The 21,431-nt window shown below is 44.8% G+C and overlaps 1 protein-coding gene and 1 long non-coding RNA gene across 2 annotated transcripts in view; both read left to right on the top strand.

Moving 5' to 3' along the window:
* The first annotated feature begins 741 nt into the window (after positions 1–741).
* MMP24 (matrix metallopeptidase 24) overlaps positions 742–21,431 on the top strand; it is a 47,914-nt gene continuing 27,224 nt past the window's right edge. Inside the window, exons 1-4 of the mRNA XM_075166258.1 lie at positions 742–1,020; positions 3,002–3,150; positions 9,629–9,745; positions 11,798–12,102. Of these exons, the coding sequence (XP_075022359.1) occupies positions 922–1,020; positions 3,002–3,150; positions 9,629–9,745; positions 11,798–12,102 (670 nt within the window). The 5' untranslated portion in view covers positions 742–921. The remainder of the gene's footprint in view (positions 1,021–3,001; positions 3,151–9,628; positions 9,746–11,797; positions 12,103–21,431) is intronic.
* Positions 7,638–8,020, top strand: LOC142089600 (uncharacterized). Its single transcript, XR_012676234.1, has 3 exons — positions 7,638–7,655; positions 7,753–7,794; positions 7,949–8,020. It is a non-coding gene; the product is annotated as an uncharacterized LOC142089600 (long non-coding RNA).

The raw sequence follows: 21,431 nt of genomic DNA, 5'->3' as shown, positions 1-21,431 counted from the left end.
ACAAACCAAGAGATTCACCTGGTGGCACAGCATCTCTCCCTGCCCAAAATCCCTGATAAAAATAATTTATTAAACATGTGTGAAAGTGCAGGCTGCCAACTGCTTTCAGACCCTCTGAACTCAATGAGTCTGGGCCAGGGGGGCTGCCATCCACAACCTCCTCCTCTTCCTTCAACCCGTCACCACGAGGCATCATTTTTGGTCCCGAGTGAAACGAAGCAGAGAAATGGAGCGTGACAAAGCCCTTGAGTCTGAGGTAGCACAGACACCCATGTCTCCACCTGGGTGCACATCTCAGAAGCACACCGCCTCTTTTCAGACTGGGATGGCTTCAGGCCCGGACCACTGACCAACAAACTGCCAGCCCCACTTTTCCTCTTCTCCTCAGGCTCATTATGAGGAGCGGTACAGCTGGCCTCCTGCACCTGCAGCTTCTACACACACGTCTGCTGGAGATCTTCAGGCTGCAGCCAAAGGCAACGCGAGGCAGCCTTGGTAGGGAGCGGGGCCTCTGAGAGCAGGAAACAACCCCGTCGGGACAGAAGAGGCCCGCAGAGAAAGACCTCGGCCGTCCTGCATCTGCTCTGGTGCTGCGGCAGGGCCGGGGGCCGCTGCGAGCCCCTCCGCGCTCTCCCCTGCCTGCAGCCAGAGGCGGGTGCGTGGAAAAAACCCTGAGGGGCGGCGACCCGGGGCTGCTGGTGCCTGGCTCTGAGCCCTTCCCGCGGGGCGCCGGCCGGGCGCAGCTCCCCAGGGCTGCACCGCGGTCCTCGGCGGCGCAGCCCCAGCCCGCAGCGACCGGCCCGGCCCGGCCCGACGGAGGAAGAGGCGGTGCGGCGGGGCTGCCTTCCACTTCCGGCTTCCCCGCGCAGCCGCAGCCCGCGCGCTGGTCCGGAGCGCTGGCCGGAGCCCCGCCGCGCTGCCATGGCGCCGAGGCGGCGCCGGGGCCTGGCCGCGGCGGGCTCCCTGCTGCCGCTGCTCTGCGCCCTGCTCCGCGCCGCCGCCGACACCAGCACCGGCCGGGTAGGTCTGGCAGCGCGAGGGAGGCCGGGTCTGGGCGGGGCGGGGCGGTGAGGGGAGCGGGGCCGGGCGACTCTGTGGGGCGGCGGGGCCGGTGGTGCTGCACCTGGGACCGGGGTGCCGGGGGACGGGAAGCCCGGGGCCGGGTTGTGCGCTGTGGTGGCCCGAAAGCTGGGCGGGCAGCGGCTCCCCGGCTCCTCCGCGCCCGGCTGCAGCTCCGTCGCCGCGCCTGGGCGCAGCTGCCCGCCAGAAGCCTTCCTGTAGGCCCTCGTCATGCCGGGCTGGGCTCAGGTGTCGCTGGCAGCTCCTCTGCCTGTGCCTGGGCAGGTTGGGAACCGGCAGGCGAAGGCAGCCGTGCCCCTTCTGTGTGCTTTTGAGTATCGGCCTCCCGGGAGGAGCTTCTCTTAGTGCCTGTGCGGGCATGCTGTGGTGTGCCTTTCCTTCGCCCGCTGCCGCGTCCGAGTCTGGCCGGGAGGGAAAGGGGACGTGCAAGGGTAGCCCCACGCAGAGCTGTTTTGGTAAGTGTGCTCTGCCCTTGCTGCTCAAGGACAGCTTATTTTGCTCAGACCGAAGGTCCCGGTGTTCAGCACTCTGTGTTTGTCAGAGGCCAATGCGAGATGCACAGGCAGTGGTAGCAAATGTCCAGTCTCCAAGCAGTTTTGCAGCTTGGCTTTGTCTTAAGCCATTGGTGATGTCCGTGTTGAAAAGCGCTGTATGTCCATTTACTTGGAGAACTTTAACGTGCACAGCCCAGATGCTGTCTTACACCTTTCTCCTGCTTTGGAAGCAAGGCCTTTCTCTCTTCCCAGTGAATTCTGGTATTTTCTTCTTGCCACAAAGAAACGGAGATTGTTCTCCCTTTTGTGCTCCTCCTGACTTGAGCTCCTTTCCTGCCGCTGTTATGTTAAGGGAAGATGTGCCTTTCCTCTCCCCCCTGCTCTGAGTGATCAGGCTGCCAATGTGAGAGCAGCGCACGCAGATGATTCATCAGTGCTTGTGTGTTGAGGACTGTGTCCTGTGGATCAGATGGGTTGTCCTCATGGCTGGGAAAAACTTATGGGATATATGTCATAGTAATCCTGGTCTAAGTATTGAATCGGAGGGCTGGGATATTGGCCAGAAGAAAGAAACACTGGAGTGTGTGCATGAAAGGTTATGGTGAAAAGTTTATGAAAGCAAGCCTTCATTCATGTTTCATTGGCATTTGCACTTAATGGTGAATTAGTATTCCTTTTTCTCGTGGTATCAAAGTGAGGGGCGGGGAAAGAGAGGGGAGGCAAGTTCAATCTGGTTTTATCTAAGGCTGCATTTTAGGGGGGAGGCGGGGAAAAGGGACAAAGCTCCTTGAGGAGAGTTGGCTATTTTCCTGTTCTGACAATTTGTTAGATATCTGCAATTAGTAGAGGGAAAGTCCGTCTAAGCAGAGTCCCTGCAAACTTTCTGAGTGTGTCTTTTTTGGTTTGTTTGGTTGGTTTTTTTGAAAGAAATACTCCTGTGCTGAGTGCAAGCGTAAAGCTGAACCTGCGTTTGCAGGGATTGCCCAGGCCTGTTAAACTGTTTGCTTGGAGTGATGGTCCAGAGGCAGCAGTAGGTGGTGGGCAGCGGGTTATTGGGAGTGTGCTGCTGTGGGGACTGAGAAGTCTCATGATGGCAAGGTGACAGGGTGCACAGGAGGTCTCTGGAACAAGGACAGAGCTTCTTGGGCATTTTGGGGGCTCCAAAGACCTACGTCTGCCCCAGTTACTCAGTAGGATGACAGCCATTTTTAATTGGCACGTCTGCATTGTCCTGTCAGGACAAGTGATATTAAGCTGGGTCTTCAGCCCTTCCTGAGGATCAGATGATATTACCAAACCTAACCAAAAAAAGAGAGGTGGTTGAATTTTTTGGGCTAGTTCGTCACTGTTTCTTTTGAGGAAATGTTCTGATCTGTTAAGTTGAAAACTTACCGTGGCAACTTACCATCTGTTTCTTTCTTTTTCAGGATTGGTTGAAAACTTACGGCTACTTACTTCCATCTGACAGCCAAATGTCTGCCTTGCAGTCGGGGAAAGCTGTGCAGTCTGCAGTGGCCACTATGCAACAGTTTTATGGGATCCCAGTAACAGGAGTTTTGGACCAGACAACTATAGAGTAAGATTAATGTAGACTAATTTTGTCTTTCCCTTTCATAACGCATTGTCATATTACCTGGGTAATTACTCCAGCTACAAGAAGTCCTCAAAAGGGATAGATTCGACTGACTCAGTCAAAGAAGTCTTGGTTATGAAAAGGTGTCCTTAATGAAAACATGTGGGCAACTCCACCTTTTCTTTTTGCCAACAGTACTGTTTGTGAGTGTGAGGAGAAGCTCTCGTTAAATGTTGTTCTTTGTACATAGATCCCCATTGCTGGCGCACAGGCAAAGCGTGAATCCTGTGAGCTTCTGCAAGCAGAGAACATCAAGGGTTTAATTTATTTCCATCTCTGCCTGGATTTAGGTGAAAATCTGGCTCCAGAAATAGCTTCTAATGTATTTCTTAATTAACTGGAGTTGTGGATCTTCATAGATGTTATTTGTGGAGACCTACAATTCTGAGTTGAAGTGAGTTGTTGTAGTCTGATGATGATAATCAAGACTACTTAGCTGTCGATAGCTGCAATTTGTTGGATATTATATGTTCTCTGCTGTGTGTTGACCATGTGTTATTTGTTGTTTGTGATTGGTGTCTTGGTAGCACAGAAGCATTGGTCTAAATCACCTAGGCTGGAGGGACTTTGTTCTTTGAAGGTTGTTGCCTTCAGTCTGCTCTTCAGTGTGTACGGCAAAGTGTGGTGTGGCAGGGGTGTTCTGGTGTGGCAGGGGTGTTCTGGTGTGGCAGGGGTCTTTGTTGCTGCTACCTGACTGGCTTCCTGTTGTCTGATTGCCTGGATGTCGTGTGTTGGCTGAATCTGTCTGCTCTTGGTCTGGACTAGGGGAGCATCTGTTGACTAAAGCAGAAGGGAGATAAGGTCTTACTAATGCTTTCTGGGGGAAAGAAGCATCTCATGGTAAGCAAAAAAAGAAAGCACAAATAATAGAACTTGCTTAGGCCCTGCCTGAGAGTTTTCCCTTGACCTTTTCTTATTGCATTAGCAGCCCCTTTCAGAGTGTGCTCTGCCTAGTTCTTCCTCTCCTGTTCTGGCACTCTGCTGACAAAAGGGACACAGTAGCACAAAAAAAGGGGGCAGATGGTAACCAAATAGTGTGAAGAACAAAAGGGTTTTGTTGTATGCCTTCCAGACTACAAGGAGAGGGAGAAACAGAAGAAATTAGTGAATTAGGCAGGAGGGGATCATCCTGGACTGGGAGTGCCTCTCCGGTGAATGTAACATTCTCTCCTTTAGCTCAAGGAAAAGCCGCTTGTTCTCCATTGAAGGATAGAGAAAATCCTGATTGTTTGCTTTTCAAATGAGTTGAAAATGAAATCCTTTTAAAAGGTGGGGATTTTCCATCCGAGAGCTCTTTGCCATTAATAACAGTTTGTAAGTGAATGCTGAAGCAGAGCCAGAGAGCGAGGTTGTGTATGTGCAGTTGGTGGGTAGAAGCCTGCAGCTTGTAAGTTGGAACAGGGTGGGGGAAGAAGGGGCTATGATATTGGGGTGCTAATTTGGAAAGTTAGGGAGCTGCTTCTGCTGCCATGTGGGTGACAGGGGAAGGGAGCAAACTGCATGTGGGAGTCCCTACTTTAGTAAGAGTATTTTTCTGGAGGAAAGGAAGGTGTTGCCCATGTTTTACTGAGTTTATATATGGGCAGGGGTTGATTGGTGCATGAACACCCAAAGGCTGATGGGTGACAAACCTAGATGGTTCCCTTTTCTGAAACTCGAGCCCCCAAAAGCTTGAAATCTCAGTTGCAACCAAACACGGGTGTGCTTTGCAGGCATGTTCAGTTGCTCTACCTCCATCTGTCCTGAATCAGTAGGTCCATATGTTGTATGGCAGGGTGGAGCAGGAGTACCTACCTAGAAATTACATGAAAGGAAAAATGGGTCCTAACTGCTGTTAGCAGTGAGCCTGTATTTTGAGTTGGAGGGGCATGTCTGGCTGGGCCTCTTTGGGCTGTCGCTTCCTCAGACCTGGTTGTGGAAGCTGAGCAAAAGGAGAAGAGCTGACAAGGCAGGCAGGCTGAGAGCTCTGAGTTACTCAGGCCTTTGCGAAGCTGTTATTTCAGTCTGTGTTACGAGTTTTGAGATTGCAATTATGAATTTTTCTTACTTCTGTCAGTGTCATAAGCTCTGTCCCTTTAAAGTGACTTTAGAATCAGAGTGCAAAGTTATTATTTTCTATGGTTTCTTTGTTAGGCAACAAATTCTGCATATTCTGTTTACACTTATTATGGAAGCCTAAAGTTTTTCATCTCCTTCCCCACACGCCCCCAAATCCCGAGCTTGTTCTTTCCTCCAAGAGTGGTACCCAAGTGTGTGAAAGCTACCATGCAGGCGCTGCCAGTGGGAGTGGGAAATGGGAAGGAACACCACCACTGGTGTTGCTTACTGGTACCTGAAAGGAAGATGGGGTGGGGATCCGTTTAGCAGAGGGGCTGCTTGAGATAGCAGGTTCAGGATATGTAGTTTCCTCTAAGGAGAGCTGGGGAGAATACATAAAACAACCTCCTCATACCCTGCAATTGACAGTGCCTCTGTCTGCACCTTTGTGTCTGTCTGCAGCTAGTGGGTTGAATTGTAATTTTGCTCAGTAGCTAGGCAAGGATATAGACCTGGGAGCATGCTGGGAGAGAAGGCACACTGGCATCTAACAAAAGTGGTGGCTATTGTGTTTGTCCTAATCAATCACATGGCCCTGGAGGGAACCAAGAAATAGTCTTACTTGTGTTGGAAGTGTCTTGTGTGTCTTGTGCTTTGTCTTGAGCCTGTTATGTAGGTCCCTCACCTTGGGATGCACGAAACAGCTGTTTAAAGATACCACTCCCACTAGTTCAATAGCAGGCGATTGAGAATGACAGCTTCCTCTATTTAGGAGAGTCTTGTGGAGGGCTTGGAGCCTGAACTGGGGAAAGCAACTGTATCTGGACAAGAGCTGGATGACACTGCTTTTGGAAATTACCTGTTTTCTGCATGCCAAGCAGCTGGAGGAATGCAGTAGTCTATGTGTAAACACTACCACATATGAATTTTGATGATCCAGTGTTATTTGTGCCCCCATTTAAAAAAAAAAAAAAAAGGGCTGGGGGGAGAGGGGAAGCAACTGCAAGTATCTGAATCCTGCTTCAAGTAATTGTCTTTTGTTGTTATTTCTGATGTAATGTGTTTTTATAAATCCCCTGGAACACAGAAAGGGTTATCCAAACTGCTCAGTAGAGAATGGCTGTCAAAAAGCTCAGCTAAAGAAGATCAACGGCAGCAAGCTACAAGTTTGTCATTATTTTGCCATAGATCTGCCCTGCTGAGAAAAGAAGAGATGCCTGGACTTGTACCCAGGCCCATGTGATTAGACTAGGGCCCATATGTCTAGGAAGTAAGTTGAATCAGGGAACTGATCCAGATAAACATTCTCAGCTTGACGTTAGCACAGGCTGTTGACAACTTGCGTACTGCCTAGCTCTAACCAGATAGTTGGGCTTTTTTACTAGGTCTGTTTCAGAAAGTGTGTAGCTGAGCTCTGGAACAAACTGTGGTAGAATATGGGGATTCAGACAGGCCTAAGTGTAATGGGTTTGAAAGAGGAGTTAGGCAGCCGTGCATAGCATAAGTCTATCAGCAGCTCTGCAAATGCTGATACCTTGGAAGCTTTGGCTCAAGAAGCCCTTAAAGCCCAGGGTGCCGGTATTGCAGCTTGCCTCTGGAACAGCCCGTGCCGTGTCCTCTCTCCGTATGTTGTGATGGAGCTGGCACAGGGGCAGGGAATTTGACTGTCTTCGGTGGAATTAACTTTTGATCGGGTGTCTGTGCAGTTCTGATTGGCTTTGATAGCATGGGACTAATCTGTGTGGGGGCTGATTTCCTGCAGCCTGCTCGGCGTGGGGCAGGTGTTGGGAAGGGGCAGCCGGTGTTCATACATAAAACAGATGTTGAGGTGTGAGGGACTTGGCGATGTGTTGCTAGTGTGTCAGCATAGCTAGCACTGTCCTGGAAAGTCGTGGTGACTTGTCCTACACATTCCATGTTGGTTTCGTAGCACTCCCCTGTTACCTTTTTGTCTTCTAGATGATACTAGTAAAAATAAAACAGAAGGTCATTTTCTGACTGTAATCAGGGCCTGATGATGGTGATGTTCAGAGTACTGGAGTTCTCATGAAGCTCAAGAGATGAAAACCTAATTCACATTATGGTTTGTGTAAGGTTATGCTAAAAACTCTGTACCATATCATATGACTGGAATTTTTTAAAAAAATACTCAGGGAATATCTAGGAGAATACAGGCTGCAGGAAGCCTAACATCTCTCTAGCACAGTGGTTGAAGCAATGCAAAAGAACACAAATAAAGGATACTTGGAAAAACGCAGTATATTGAGGTTGAATTAATATGGCCTTTCTAAAAGCAAACCTTAGATGTACCACTTTTCTTTGAAGGTGGCAGCGGTTGTGTGGGCAAGACAGATCTGATTTCCAGAGGTTGCTTAGATTTCTGAAGGACATACCGTAGTGATAAATGTAAGGTAATGTAAGCGGGGAAGATCTGTGCTAGCTTTATATACACAGCTTGGGTTTTTGTCAGGTACAGTACAATATGTATGACAACTCTCATTTGCTCAGTTCTTGGTGAGGAGAAGATGACAGATGACCGCACTGAAGTTGGTAAGCACCCGTAGTTCTTACATATAGGAAGTGGACTAAGGAAAGGTCAGCTGCTTGGCTGCCTGAACTGGGAGCAGGTATGTGTGCTGTGAAAGAATGTTCTTGTGAGCCTGTACAAGGCAAAGTGTCTGTCTATTTGTTTTTTATTTAAAAGGTGTCCCGGAAAGAAGTCTTGTAAACCATCTACTAGTGATGGGAAGACACTCCCTTCCTGAAGGCGTGGGGCTAATATTTTTGATAGATAAGACGTACATCGTTTAGGCTCAAGCATGTGGGCACATATGGACTACTTGCCATTGGCTGGCTGCAGCTGATGGAGGAGTGTCTGCATTTGGAGGCCGAAAGTTGTCGCCCAGGTGGCCAGGGATGTGGGGGAAGCCCTGCTAAGGAGAGGGGAAAGAATTTGGTGTCCTGTGTGAGAAATCTGCCAGGATTGGCTAAAATGATCTTCTCATGTGTGACCAGGCAGTGGCATGTTTCTGCATCCAATGTCCTGCAATGTGTTCTTAAGGCATTGTGTCACATTGGACACTTGCCTTTGCCATCAGGGTAAGTGGATCAAATGCATGAAATGCCTGAAGAATGCCAGTCAGTGTCCCCATGGGCAATGTCCTCAGCAGCAGTCCAAGCAGGAGGCTGAGGGCAGTGCCAGTGTGCTTGGGAGGCTGTGGCCAGAGACTGCTTGCGTTATTCCTGGGCTCTGGTCTCCTGTCCAGGGCTGCACTGCAAAATCCTGAAGAATGTAGCTGGGACAGAAAGTTGGCTATGCTGGGACCTTTGGAGACCAGTACCTGTAGTTCCTCTGTTTCTGTCCCTGTCTCCTTTTTCGCCTGCTACATGCAGTGATGGGCAGATTTGTTCCTCCACAAGCCACTTCTGACTTCTCTGGAGTGTACCCACACCAGCAAGAAGGATGGTATTCTGGGGTACAGTCTATTTCTCCTCATCAGAGAATCATTTAGGTCGGAAGGGACTTCTTGATCATCTACTCCAACCCCCTGCTCAAACAGGGACAGCTAGAGCAGGTTGCCCAGGACCATGTCCAGTAGGGTTTTGAATACCTCCAAGGATGGAGACTCTACTGCTTCTCTGGGCAACCTGTGCCAGGGTTTGACCACCCTCAAGCTGGTGCAAGAAATAAGCAAAAGATCTGTTAAAGCTGGCGGTAAAGAAGATAGGGGAGGAGACCTGACTTCTCTGATAATAGTGCATGGATCCCCCTGCAAGGGACAGCATCCTTTGCTCTTCCCGTTCACCTGATCATAGAGGCAAGAGTTTCCTACATCATGAGTGAGATCAAAGTCCAGGGTTATGGGGAGGACTGACCCACGGATTGGAGTGATCTGTTCTGGTCGTTACAGGTGAAAGCCTTAGTTGTTATCTGGGAGGGTTGTGTTTGCACTTGTTCAATCTTACCTAGTGAGTTATGAGCTGGAGTTTTTTTTACTGGCACAGGGGCATTTTAACAAATGAAGAATAGATAGAGTAGGTGATAGGAGAATTTAATCCCAGTGCACACGCACATGCAATTTTGATCTGGGTCTCTTTTGTGGCATTATCATCATTAAGTCAAGCATAAGGACTACCTGATCTGGTATGTGTGTTTCCAAAAGGAAAAATGAATTCTTTTTGGTGTGCTGAGGTGTGTGGATTACCAGCAGAGGTGAGGTGTACAGCTCTGAGCAAAGAGGGTAAACCCGAGAGAGGGAAGACTGAGCCCTTCTTGGTGACTGCATTGGCCATCCCTCAGAGGTCTTCTAGTCACCCCCTGAGTTCTTTGGAATCTCTTTTCCAAACTCTTTGTTAGCTTGCTTTTTCTTTCCTTCCCTTCCAGGTGGATGAAGAAGCCTCGATGTGGAGTTCCAGATCATCCCCACCTACGCCATAGCCGGCGGAAAAAGCGGTATGCCCTAACTGGACAAAAGTGGAGGCAGAAGCATATAACCTACAGGTATAGCACCCTCCCTGCCCCTTTTTGTTTGGGAAAAAAATGTTCTGGACTTGTTTGGTATGCAAATTTTGTAAGTACTTTTAAAAAACGGATTTTCCCTGTAATGCCTAGTTGAGGCTTTCATTCTCAGAACATGGTGGAGGGGAATACTTTCAGAGCACTGCAGTAACGGAAGAGTCTGTTCTCAATTAGAAAATAACTGATCAGTAAAGAAGCCTAAATCCCAGCCATCAGTTGTGTAATTTTGGCAGGAAAATCCTAGTAAGCCCCTTTCTGTTCCCTTAGAAATCTAAGGCTCTATCCCTTAGATCATGTGTCCTCTTTAACAAACCATTAAAGCAGAAGGAACATCATTGTGTAAAGGCGTGATGCTTTCTCTCTCTACTGATTTGCAACATTTTATTGAATATTTATTTTTGCAGAGGTTTTACTTTTGCTCATGTAATAGAACTCTTGCTTTTGTCCAGACTTAGGCCTGCTGAGGCAATATACTGAAATGGGCTACAAGTGTCAAATGAGTGTTACGTAGTGATGATTTTTTTCCCAGAGATGTGTTTTGTTTGAGCCATTTAGGCCCTTAGCTTTTGAAAGGCAATTGCCAAATGATGCCAATGGGTTTCTGACAATGAGAACGTCACTTCAAAATGAAATTAAACCCCCCTCTAGTTGAAAGTATAGCCTTTTAACTTTTTTGGAGGTGGAAAGGAGGTTGCAGAGGAATAAAAATTAGGAATGTAGACATTAAGGAGAAGATATGGGTGAGCAAGGCTAAGACAGAAAGAAAACCTGTGGTGAAGAGGTAGAAATATGAGTGACCAGCATGGGGAAGGTGCCAGAATGTGTAGGAAGAGATATGATGGTGTGAAGGGAAAGAGAATCAGGGGCTGGGGCACTCTGTTGCTTCTGCTGAGAGCTCTGAGAAAGGAGGAGGATTCTTCAAGTAACAGTGAGGGTCTGCAGAGACTGGGAGGAGGGACTAGTTCTGGGGACTAGTTCAAAGCTTCCACCAGTAATCATTCCTTTAACTCAAATTATAAACACCTTCTGTATGTGAAGATCTGAGAATCAGATCCTGCTTCTAACCTTTTCTGGACCTTAGGGAAAACTGGTATATAATTGTTTAAATAAAACATACCTTAAGTGTATGCATAATCACAGGAAGCAGGTTGGCAGATGGCTTCACTTCTGCCATTGTCAAACTAGTAGTTGTTTAATTTTACAATTTCAAGTATTTGTAGTGTGCCATTTAAGTGATAAATTACCACTGAATGTATAAGTGTCTTTCATCTGTCAATCATTATATGAAATTGAGCCAGTTTCATTGACGACTGAAAGTTATTTCCGTGACATAGATATATCATGTTCCCCAAGCCAAGTTTAATAGGTCTTGAGTCTATGAACAGCACTTCTTAAGCCAAAGTTTACAATTATGGGAAATTTATGTGCAGCTGAACTTCCCCCCCCCCCCCCCCTCCCATAAACTGTATCATCAGCTGTCATGGACTGGGTTGTACAAAACTGGCAGGTCTATCACTGCTATGATCTACTGGCAGGTCTATCACTACTACTACTAGATCCTAAATATTTTGAGTAGTCCTGAGAATGAAGCTGCTCATATAAGTAAGGTTGTATAGTTTACTGAAAGGTTTGTTTCTCAGAAAGAATTTGAGTAGTCAGGGTTTTTTGTACACTGGATTCTATTTTAGCATGATAATTTCAGACAAAATCCAAAGTAACTTACATTTTTAAACTGTTACTTAGCTGTCTACACCAGGATTTGAAAGGTTGTCAGGTTTTTAAGAAGCGATGCCAGATCAACCAAAGTATTGGGAAGATTCTTACTAATAAATGTAGACTTCAGATCAGGGCTGTAGTTTTGTTGGTAACTTTATTTGTAACAGCAAAACTTTGCATGCATAAAGTAGTGTCTGCAAAAAATAAAGACCCTTTGGAAATGGAAACTGTGTAGATCTGGCTATGTATTGAAATTATGATAAGTAGTCTTGAACATATTCTGCAAATTTCAACAACCCTTCTTTCTCATTCACACAGTGTACACAACTATACCCCCAAGGTTGGAGAGATTGATACAAGGAGAGCCATTCGTCAGGCATTTGACGTTTGGCAGAGAGTGACACCACTTACCTTTGAAGAGGTCCCTTACCATGAAATTAAAAATGACAGAAAGGAGGCAGATATTATGATATTTTTTGCTTCTGGTTTCCATGGAGACAGTTCTCCGTTTGATGGAGAAGGTGGATTCCTAGCTCATGCTTACTTTCCTGGACCAGGAATAGGAGGAGATACTCACTTCGATTCAGATGAGCCGTGGACCCTGGGAAATTCTAATCATGATGGTAAGAGTGCAGGTCATTTTTTAAAACAAGGATAAGTTGAGTGTAGACACATTGACAGACTTTCAACTAGAAAGTATTTGGTTAGTGGAGCTTTTGCCTCCCCGTACAATGGTTCAAATGTTTTCTAAAACATGTATTCTCTCTAAAATGGGTGGATAATTTTATTAGTAAGTTTGTGACTCTGCATGCCTCTGTGTACATGTGTGAATGTTGAGGAGTGAACAGAAGTGTGTGTCTGCTGGCTTTTTAAATCTCTCAAGATTTGGACCATAGTTGCTCCAGAAGCCATGGCTCTGAGAGGGAAAAGGTGAACAAGAGAGTGTTGAAATGTAAACTCCGTGTCTCGTGGAATACTTAACGAGGGCAATTGGAGTTAGTTGTAAGGGTGAATAGGAAGTTGAGAGTGTGAAGACATTTGAATGTCAAGTCGTTTTGATCCATATTTGTTTTCTCACAGTCTGAGTATGGTTATAATTCCTCCCATCAGAGGTTGGGGCTGGCTGATTTATTAAGGAAGACTGATGATTGGGACAAGTGTTTTGTGATATTAGGCAATGAAGAGTTTCTGCATCTTTCTAGCTTTATCTTACTCTCTAATGGCAATGAGCACTTTCTGATCTATTTTACAACCTTTGATTGAGGTTAGTGATGACTTGTAAAAGGTTTAAGTTGGAAAACCAGAATTTTACAGTGGCCTCATAAAATCATTCCGATTTCCACAGTCTTAGTGATTTGGGAAGGACAACATGTCTTTAAACCTTTAGGGATTCAAAATCACATTTTGAAACATTTTACAAGGATTAGAATTTACTTGGAATGTAAATATGGCTTGATTTTTAAACTGTATAAAAACATAGTAGCATTGTTGTGGCCATCACGTCTAAGGACATATGCATAATGCATATCATTAGACCAAACAGTGTAGTTTGAAAAGGAGAAAAGCTTTCAGGCATGCAAACCACCTTCGCGCCTGACCTAAGAGTGACAGTTTTCTTTCAGAATGGAATGCAAATTGAGAAAATCCCTCAGAGTTTTGAGTCGGTATGTATCAGATCATATTTGAAAGGAAATGGAAATGCTAATTTGTAGGAAAGCAGAAATGATATGATACTTGTCTTCTCAGGGAAAGAGAAGTAACATTTCCTGGCATGTTTAAGTGACTAGATTAGATGTAGGCAGAGAAGGAGAGAGGTTATAGCCTGTGGGATGTGGAGGGGGGATAGTGTGGCGAGTGTGAGAGGTAATGGTGTGGCAGAGAAGCACAGTCTTGCTATCTTGAAATGTTATGGACTTTTATTCCTAGGTTTGTGGCTGGAGGGAAGTTTATAGGTTTTCCTTGAGGATCAGGATTGACAATCAGAGACTGAGTGATTACCTTGTGAGAGCTGCTTTTGCAGCAGTTAGTGGTTTTGCTTTATCAGTGGTCTGTGCGAGTTCAGTCTGGTCTCAGTAGTTATTTGCTCTCAGCTATGGAGTGTGAGGGTGGCTTGTGTGCTGGGTATGACTTCCCAGGTAAACCCATGTATGAGACCTGGGAGTGCTGGTGTCTGGGATAGAAAGTCCTTACGGAAGGTGGAAAGGAAGGTTTTGACAAGTTGTGCTTGTTTTTTTCTTTTCTCTTTTTCCGCATAAAAAGCTTCCTTCTGATGATAAGCTTAGCAAGGTTGGGAGGCAGCTTAAAGATTGGCGGAGGTGGCTCTGGGGAAAATTTTCCACTGGGTAGGATGTTCTAACATAGATTATCACTTTTTTGAGGGGGTTTTTTGTATAGTTTTTAAGATGGTGTTTGACAGCAATGTATACAATGAGTACAGGGTCTCTTTTTTATAAAAGCTATTCCTTATGCAGTATCCATGTAGCCCTTTCAAAAATATGATGTATTTCTCTAGTGTGCTGAGTGACTGTCATGAGTAGTGTCCTCAAAGTGCACATAATTGGTATTTGAGGGGCTGGTGTGCACTCGGAGTGTGAAAATTGATAGAAGAGTTGAGATTTCCATTTCGGAGGGTAAATGTCATTTGTGTATTTGTTTTCAAATTACCGTGCCGCCTAGGCTGGGTGGCACGGTTATTTGAAAACTCTTTTAAAAAGTCACCAGTGAGTCTGTTGAGAATGGTGGGGTCATATTTGTCCCCTCCACCTGGGGGAAGTGCTGATGATAGAAAGGGAATTTCATGTGTTGAGGATGACAGGGCTAAGCCTGGAATCAGAGCATTATAGATGTGAGTGGTAAATGCAAGGAATTTGATTTTGCCTGTATTCTTAGCCTTTGTATGCGAATGTAAAAATGTCCTGTCTCCTCACTGGGTGGTCCAGGCCTTTTTAGGAGGGTTTTTCCTTTTGTTTCACTATTTCTTGTCATTGGAGCTCTCGCTAGCTCCATGTTCTCGCCTCTGATGCGTTTTACTTGAAATGCTGTTAGCAGGTCTTAAAGAGTTTCTTCTTGGTCAGAGGTTTCCTGCACTGTGATCAGTTCACTGCCTTTTTTCATTGGAAATAAGGTGTTAGCGAGGACAATATTGTCTTTTTAACAGGAAATACTTCTTCAAACATGGTCTTGCTTGTCCTAATGATATGTATTTTGGGGCAATGGGGTTGTTCAGTGCGGAACTGAAGAAGTCTCTTGGTGAAAGAATAAAAATACCCTACCAGTAGATCAGTAGCAAAGCTCTCATTTATTCATATGCAAAAAAAGAACTGGTTTGGCCATTTAGCATGCATTCAATGATTATAGAAATCTTAAAATAGCCATGAAGTAACAATAGTATCTTTACATCAACCTGCAAAATATCACCATGTAAAACGTTCCATTCCTGACAAGAATGTGTATTAGTTGAAGGGAAAATTTGAACAATCTGCCTCAAAGCTCTCTTATCCTTGCAACAGTTGTAAAGGTAAATCTGTGGTCAACAGAGCAGGATGCTGAAACTGGCACCGTAGGTCCTCAGAACATTTGGCTGATCTATTTAGTCCATATAGTTTTTTACAAGCCAGTACAATCTGAAGCTTTGCTTTTGTTGGTCTGCATTTGTCTTACTGTGTTGTGGCATCTGAAGAGTTTCAGTAAGTCCATGTTTGGATGCAGCTGTCACCCCACAAAACAACTGTTTTGGAGGCTTCACTAGTAGTGCAAGTTATATGGATAAAAGCGAAACATTTCACATGAAGTCTCGTCCCGTCAGAAGAAATGAAGAATTATTTGAACAGATCTTTCTATGAAAACAGCCATCTCTGATTTGTACATGGAGAATGTGTTATATCCTGTTGATGGAAGTCTCTATCTTGTAAAGATACCTTGTGGTAATCCGCTAGGGTTCATTAGCAATTTTATCACATTAGCTAGTGGATAGTTAGTTGGATTTATATACTCATTATCATTTTGCATGATCATTATTATGCTGATTTTGCCCCTTGTGGACAGCATGACCATTATCATGTCCCTTAAAATTATTAGTATAGTCATAATAGCTATGATGCTGTTGGTTGTCTTTCTGAGACTGTGGTAGTAGGGTCACGTGTACCAATGCTTCTATTATCTTCTGCTGTGAAGAATGATCCTGCATAGGCTTTCAAAGTGAACGCAGAGTTTCCCTCCCACTGGGTAATAGTTACAGTTCCACTCATGCATACAATTCCTTTAGCCGAGTAATACTGTACTTTCAATTCATGATTGCTGATTTATCATCTTAATTGTACTGCCTTCTCTGAATGCAAGCTGTGGAAGATTAATTTAGATAATATTATGATGAGGATGTGCAAAACCAGGTAGGAAGTTGAACTCCTGGAGCAGCCCTTATTAACTGGGATCACAGGATACAGAATTCATTTGTTAAGTTTTCAGATGAGAATGTCAGTGGGAGCAGCTAGAAGCATGAAGCAGAATATTGGAATTCGGAAGGATCAAGGCAAATCAGAGAAGTGATACGGCAAACAGGATGCAACTGAAAAAAGAGGAGGAGTGTGGTTTTACATTTAGAGATAAATCATCTACACAATGAGGAGCAACTGGCATGGTCGCAGTTGCGGGGACTTATCTCATGTTTTTCCTGGAAGGTGCTCCCCTATAGAAATGAAAGCAGCTCTTGGCCTTTAGCTTATCCCAGACTTGTAGCGGCAAGGGCTCCGGCTTATTAGACTTTGATGTATGGGCACCTGAAGGCAATTGAAGCTGGTTTTGGAGTCATTGTCTTTTAGCGGTACATTGTGTGTAGCTGCTCGCAGGCCAAGTGGCCCCTCTTGGCTGCCTAGACGCAGCGTTTGGTCACTGAGTCGCGTGTCAATGCAGGCAGTCTCGGTATCCCAATTGCGTGCATTACCAGAAGGGACACCAAAGATGACTTTGCTCTACTTTCTCCAAGTCTTGGTCTTCTTTTACATGAAATGTGCTGTAGAAACAGCCCAGCAAACTTTAAATTGCCCATCTCAAGACTCGCAGCCACTGACGTACGTTGCTCGCTGTAGGCAGCAAAGCCTGTGCCTTAAAGAGGGTAAACAGACTTGGCTGTGCTGGGATCTCTCTCCCTTGGCTGCCTCAGTATCTTACCTAACTTGGCTCAAGCATAGAGGTACTGCATGAAATCCATTATTAACTGGCCAAATCAAGTGTTTCCTAGCCTTTATATGAAAATAATAATTATATATGTATGTATCTCCAACAACAGGCTGAAAAGGAATCCTGAGTGGCTGAAAGTAAGTTTTGTCAGTTTAAATATCCACGTTACACGTGACTGCTCTTATACCCCTCTGACAACTCAAACATTTGTTTAATCCAGGTTAATTACAGGAAGTAAATCTTAATCTCCAGTTTAACATTTCAAATAGTATCAATAATAATCCCAGGCAAATCTTTGTGCTAAGTTAAAGTTAAAAACTTTTTTAATTTTTAAAAGTAAAAGACCATTGCTGTTATGCATGTTGTCAACACCGTACCACTAAATATGGGTGTCTACCAACCCACAGCAGATACTAGCTTTATAGCTGTATAGAGCTATTGGCTATGTTCCTCTGTTGGTAGTGACAATACTGGCTCAGTCACCATCACTGCAAATAGCCGTGCCTGTGTCTTACTAGTGCTGGTGCTAACGGCACCCGCTTCCACAGTAACTTCCCATGGCTGTAGCAAGCACTGCTGTCGCTGCAGGGTGGGTAACCAGAACTGCCACTGCTGGAGCTATCCCATCTGCAACGGCGATACCTGCTGTCAGTCTTCCTGTGCAATCCAGATTTCGTTCCAAAGCTTATGCGTAGTAGGCACCATGCTGGTCAGGAAATGCACTGAAACAGTAGTAGAAGGCTTAAAGTGGAGCAGGATTGATTTGGGGAAGACATTTAGAGAACTTTCTTAATGCTAAAGCAAGGTAAGTGCTGAGGTATCCATGCTCTGCCAGGGATCACCAGAATTTTTTTCTTTCAGCACACCCAGAGTTGAGCTCTAAGAGCCTCCCTATCATCTGCTCGTTGTGTGGCATTGTAAGTGGGAGTGTGCTCAAGGGCAGCCACTTCAGCTTCCTCAGGAAACAACCCCAGCTGACACATTACTCCCGTAGCGACTCTAGTCTAACTCAACTTCACATCAAGTTTGATCATTTTGCAGTTCACAGGATTCATCTTTCAGTATCCTATCTTCCAGGTACTCTCCCACACTGTAGAGCTTCACATCTGTATCAAGTTCTCTTTGTAAAGGTAGGATTACCACTGTGACTGTTCTTTAGATATTGGCAAGAAATGTTGAACTTTGCTAACAGCAAGTAAATGAATATTGTAATCATTACAATAAACATGTCCCCATAAATCCCAGTGGGTTCCTCCAGAGGCTTCTTTGGAAAGCTTCTTGTTCAGGGCTTCTGAAGAAAAGTCAGCCAAAAAGAGTGCCAGCGTTTACAAGACGCTGCCAGAACCGGGACAGGAGATGAGACCTCATGGGTCGCTTTCAGTGCCAAATCAGTGCAGGAGCTTCTGCAAAAGTTCTGGAGGAAAAGGGCCTGAACCACCTTCTGGGAAGGCTTCTGTTAGCCAGAGGAGAGGACCTGGGCAGATTTTTCTTTGTGATTCCATCAAAGGACTAGCATTGTTTCAGTGGACATCTACCTGGACAACAGAGCAATCACTCCTGAAGCCACCATCTGGACATTGCATATGTTCAGGAACTGGAGCAGGTTTTTAAGGACAGCCAAATACTGTCTAAGCTGACTGATGTGAATGTTCAGCAAGGATCTCAAAGAGGAAGTTTTGATTAGAGTAGCTAAGTTTGGAGGAGAGTCTTACTGATACCTGTGAGCATGACAGCCTGTTGTACCTTTGGTGAGGGGCATGCATAGCTTTGAGCTGATGTTTAATCTGCCGGTCAGTGTGTTCAAAGTGATGTCTTCACTGGAGATTTACTGTTTTCTATCCTGGCGGTATTAATATCACAAACCTTCTTGATTCTTTTGACATTTGTACCCCCGTTCCTAAAGATGGGATCCTCTCTCTCACCTCTGCATTTGCAGTGGAAGTCAGTTGCACGAACATGGGCAGTTAGCCGAGCTTTGAGAGAACCACTCTCCTGTCACAGCGTGGGCTGTTCTTGTTAAGAAATCAGGTGCGCCAAATTAATTTGAGCTTGAACCTGAATGTCCTGGTACTCTTTTTATTCCTGCTATGAGTACAAAGTTCTTAAAATTGCCCAGGCACCTACAGATTTTCTGCCACAGCAGTGCCTCTGCTTGGAGTCTGTCCCATTTAGATTACTGACCCTTGCCTTTATCCATTTGGTCCATCTTAGGTGTCTTATGGAGGATGTCCCATGCTTCTGATACTTGTTGCCTTTACTATCACATCTGAGTACTTGAACCTGCTCACTTGTCTTGAATACCCTAGAAGCCATTAGAGATACAATATGGAAGGTTTCTTCTCTAAAAATGCAGTTACTGAGCAATGTCATTATACTTTATGGACTGTGTCTAGCTAGAACAGGTGGTTCTTCTACAGACTGTCTCAAGGAATATGTGTATGGCTTTCCCTGTTCAGATTCCTGGATCTTGGAGGGATGAGCGTCTTTCAAAGCCCTAAATAATTTGACCTTGAATGAGAAAGAGAATTCAAGTACCATGCTTTTCATTCTCAGCTTCTGGAACTTAGTTTGCAGACTAGTGCTCTAGGTCTCCAGTCAGATGCTTTAGATCTCCACTCAGTTTAAACTCCTACACAAGGGATTGTGCGAATGCTTCCCCCCATCACTGTCATGTTTTTCCCAGCACCTCTTTCTCTTTATTCCCCTTTGAATCAGGGGAAGGTTGAAGTGTGAACCAGATAAGGGAATGGTTGTAGCCAAATGTTGTTTGTCTTTCTCTTCCTTTCTCCTGATCTGGTTGACCTTAGAGCCGCCCCAGCTCTTGGGCCCAAATGAAAGAGTAGGTAGAAATGGGTGGCTGGGGCAGGAAAAAGGGCTGCTGCCCTTTCAGCTGCAAGATGCACATCTTGATCATAAAACCACAGCAGCACTATTGCATTTCTACACTCTGGGTAGAGTTTTATTTCTTCAAACCTATCTGTTAGCCTCTGCCAGCCATTCTCCTTGCCTTTTTTTCTTCCTGTTCTTTGTCACTATTTTCATCCAGAGAGCTTTTCTTGTTCCTTAGCTGGATCCTTTGCAAAGCCAGCTTCACTTTTGTCGGTAGTGCATGCTTGAAACCCGTGATGTTTCGAGTGTGGAGTGTGGTGTTTGGGGCCCCCAGTACATGAAAGGTGTCAGCAAACTGGGAAGAGTCCAGTGCAGGAGCACTGAGATGATAAGGGATTGGAGCAAGAAGAAACCAGGGGAACTGGGCTTGTTCAGCCTAGTGAGGAGGAGAAGGATGGGGTGGGCAGGAAGCATCTAATAGCAGTCTTCCACCTGAGGAGATATCATAGAGAGGACAGAGCCACACTCTTCTTGGAGGTGAACAGAGAAAGGAACAAAAGGCAATGGGGACAAGCTGCAACAAGGAAATCCCCATCTGGGCATAAGGAAAAAAATTCTTCACTATCAGAGTGGTACAACTCTGAGGCTGCACCTGGAGAGGTTGTGGAGACTCCATTCGTTGAGACTTTCAAAACTTGGCTGGGTGATGCCCTGAGCAACGGGATGTAGTTTTGAGATTAGCCCTGCTTGAAGCAGAAGGTTAAACTTGATGACCCCTAGACATGCCTTTCGATCTAAATTTTTCCATAATTCTTTAGCATTGCCAAACAGACCGAATTTTAGTTCCTAGAACTTAAGAGCAAATTGCAGTTACTTCTCACAGCAACTCTGAGCTGTAACAAGGTATTTGGCTTGTAAAATTCTCTTTTCTATGACCAAATTCCTTCTAAAACAGGAATCTTTTAATACTGAGGTTCCTCATGAAGGAGGACTGGTGATGCTCATTGGTGCATAAAAAGGTAGCTGGCAATGTTTTTTGCCAGATGTTTGATGCTTTTGAAGTACCACCTCATATTGTTACTTTTTTTTTTAAATGCAAGAATGTACAAGGTTTCTGTAAGCGTTCCCTAGATTAATCATATAAACATTGAATGTATGTTAGGATACATTATATAACGGATCCCTTAGTATTAAGTGGTATGTGTAAGTAGGTTTGGCATTTTTTTTACCAGGTCAGGTAGTTCTTTATTATCAAAGACTTCCAAGTGTTTCCAATCACTTTGGAAAATTGCTGACTAAACATTCTTTATCCTATTTGATTTGTTTGATTACAATTGTGATATTTTAGGTGGAGGGAGGGGACTAAGAAGAATGAAGAGTATCCAGTTGTTCCTTTTTTTTTTTTTTTTTCCTTTGAGATTTCTATTGGTATCCACTTTTCTAGCTTGACTCTCTACTTGCAACCCACTTACCTGACTTGTACAGGTACAGTGCATGCTTGCTGAAAAAGAAAATAAAGCTTCCCTTAACCCCTGTACTTTCACCCAGCATATTGCCAGAACTTGGTAGTCTTTTATCCTCGATTAATTCCTGTTTCCTCTGCGTTTTGCCTTGTTTTCTGTCTCATTTCTTTCTTATTTTACCACTTTTTTCATGTTCATTTTCTATGGAAATGTTGAGGCCAGCAAAGGCAATCTACAAAGTATCAATAATAATGAGCAACTTGACAGAGAGCGCATGTATTCACAACACAGTACACATATAATCTTTGTGCTAAGTTAAAGTTAAAAACTTTTTAAATTTTCTTTCTTTGATTTCTCAGGTACAGAACATCTCCACATCTAAAGAGTTTTGTTCTAACAAATGGCCTTTTGAATCCATCATTATTTTTCAGGCTTCTGACATCTATTGTTGAAAACAAGCATCAATATTTTTCAGAGCGAACATC

This window comes from Calonectris borealis, chromosome 17, assembly GCF_964195595.1.
Source record: "Calonectris borealis chromosome 17, bCalBor7.hap1.2, whole genome shotgun sequence".
In the NCBI taxonomy this organism is placed as follows: Eukaryota; Metazoa; Chordata; class Aves; order Procellariiformes; family Procellariidae; genus Calonectris; species Calonectris borealis.
Note: the sequence above shows the minus strand (reverse complement) of the source record. Positions and strands in the feature narration are given on the sequence as shown.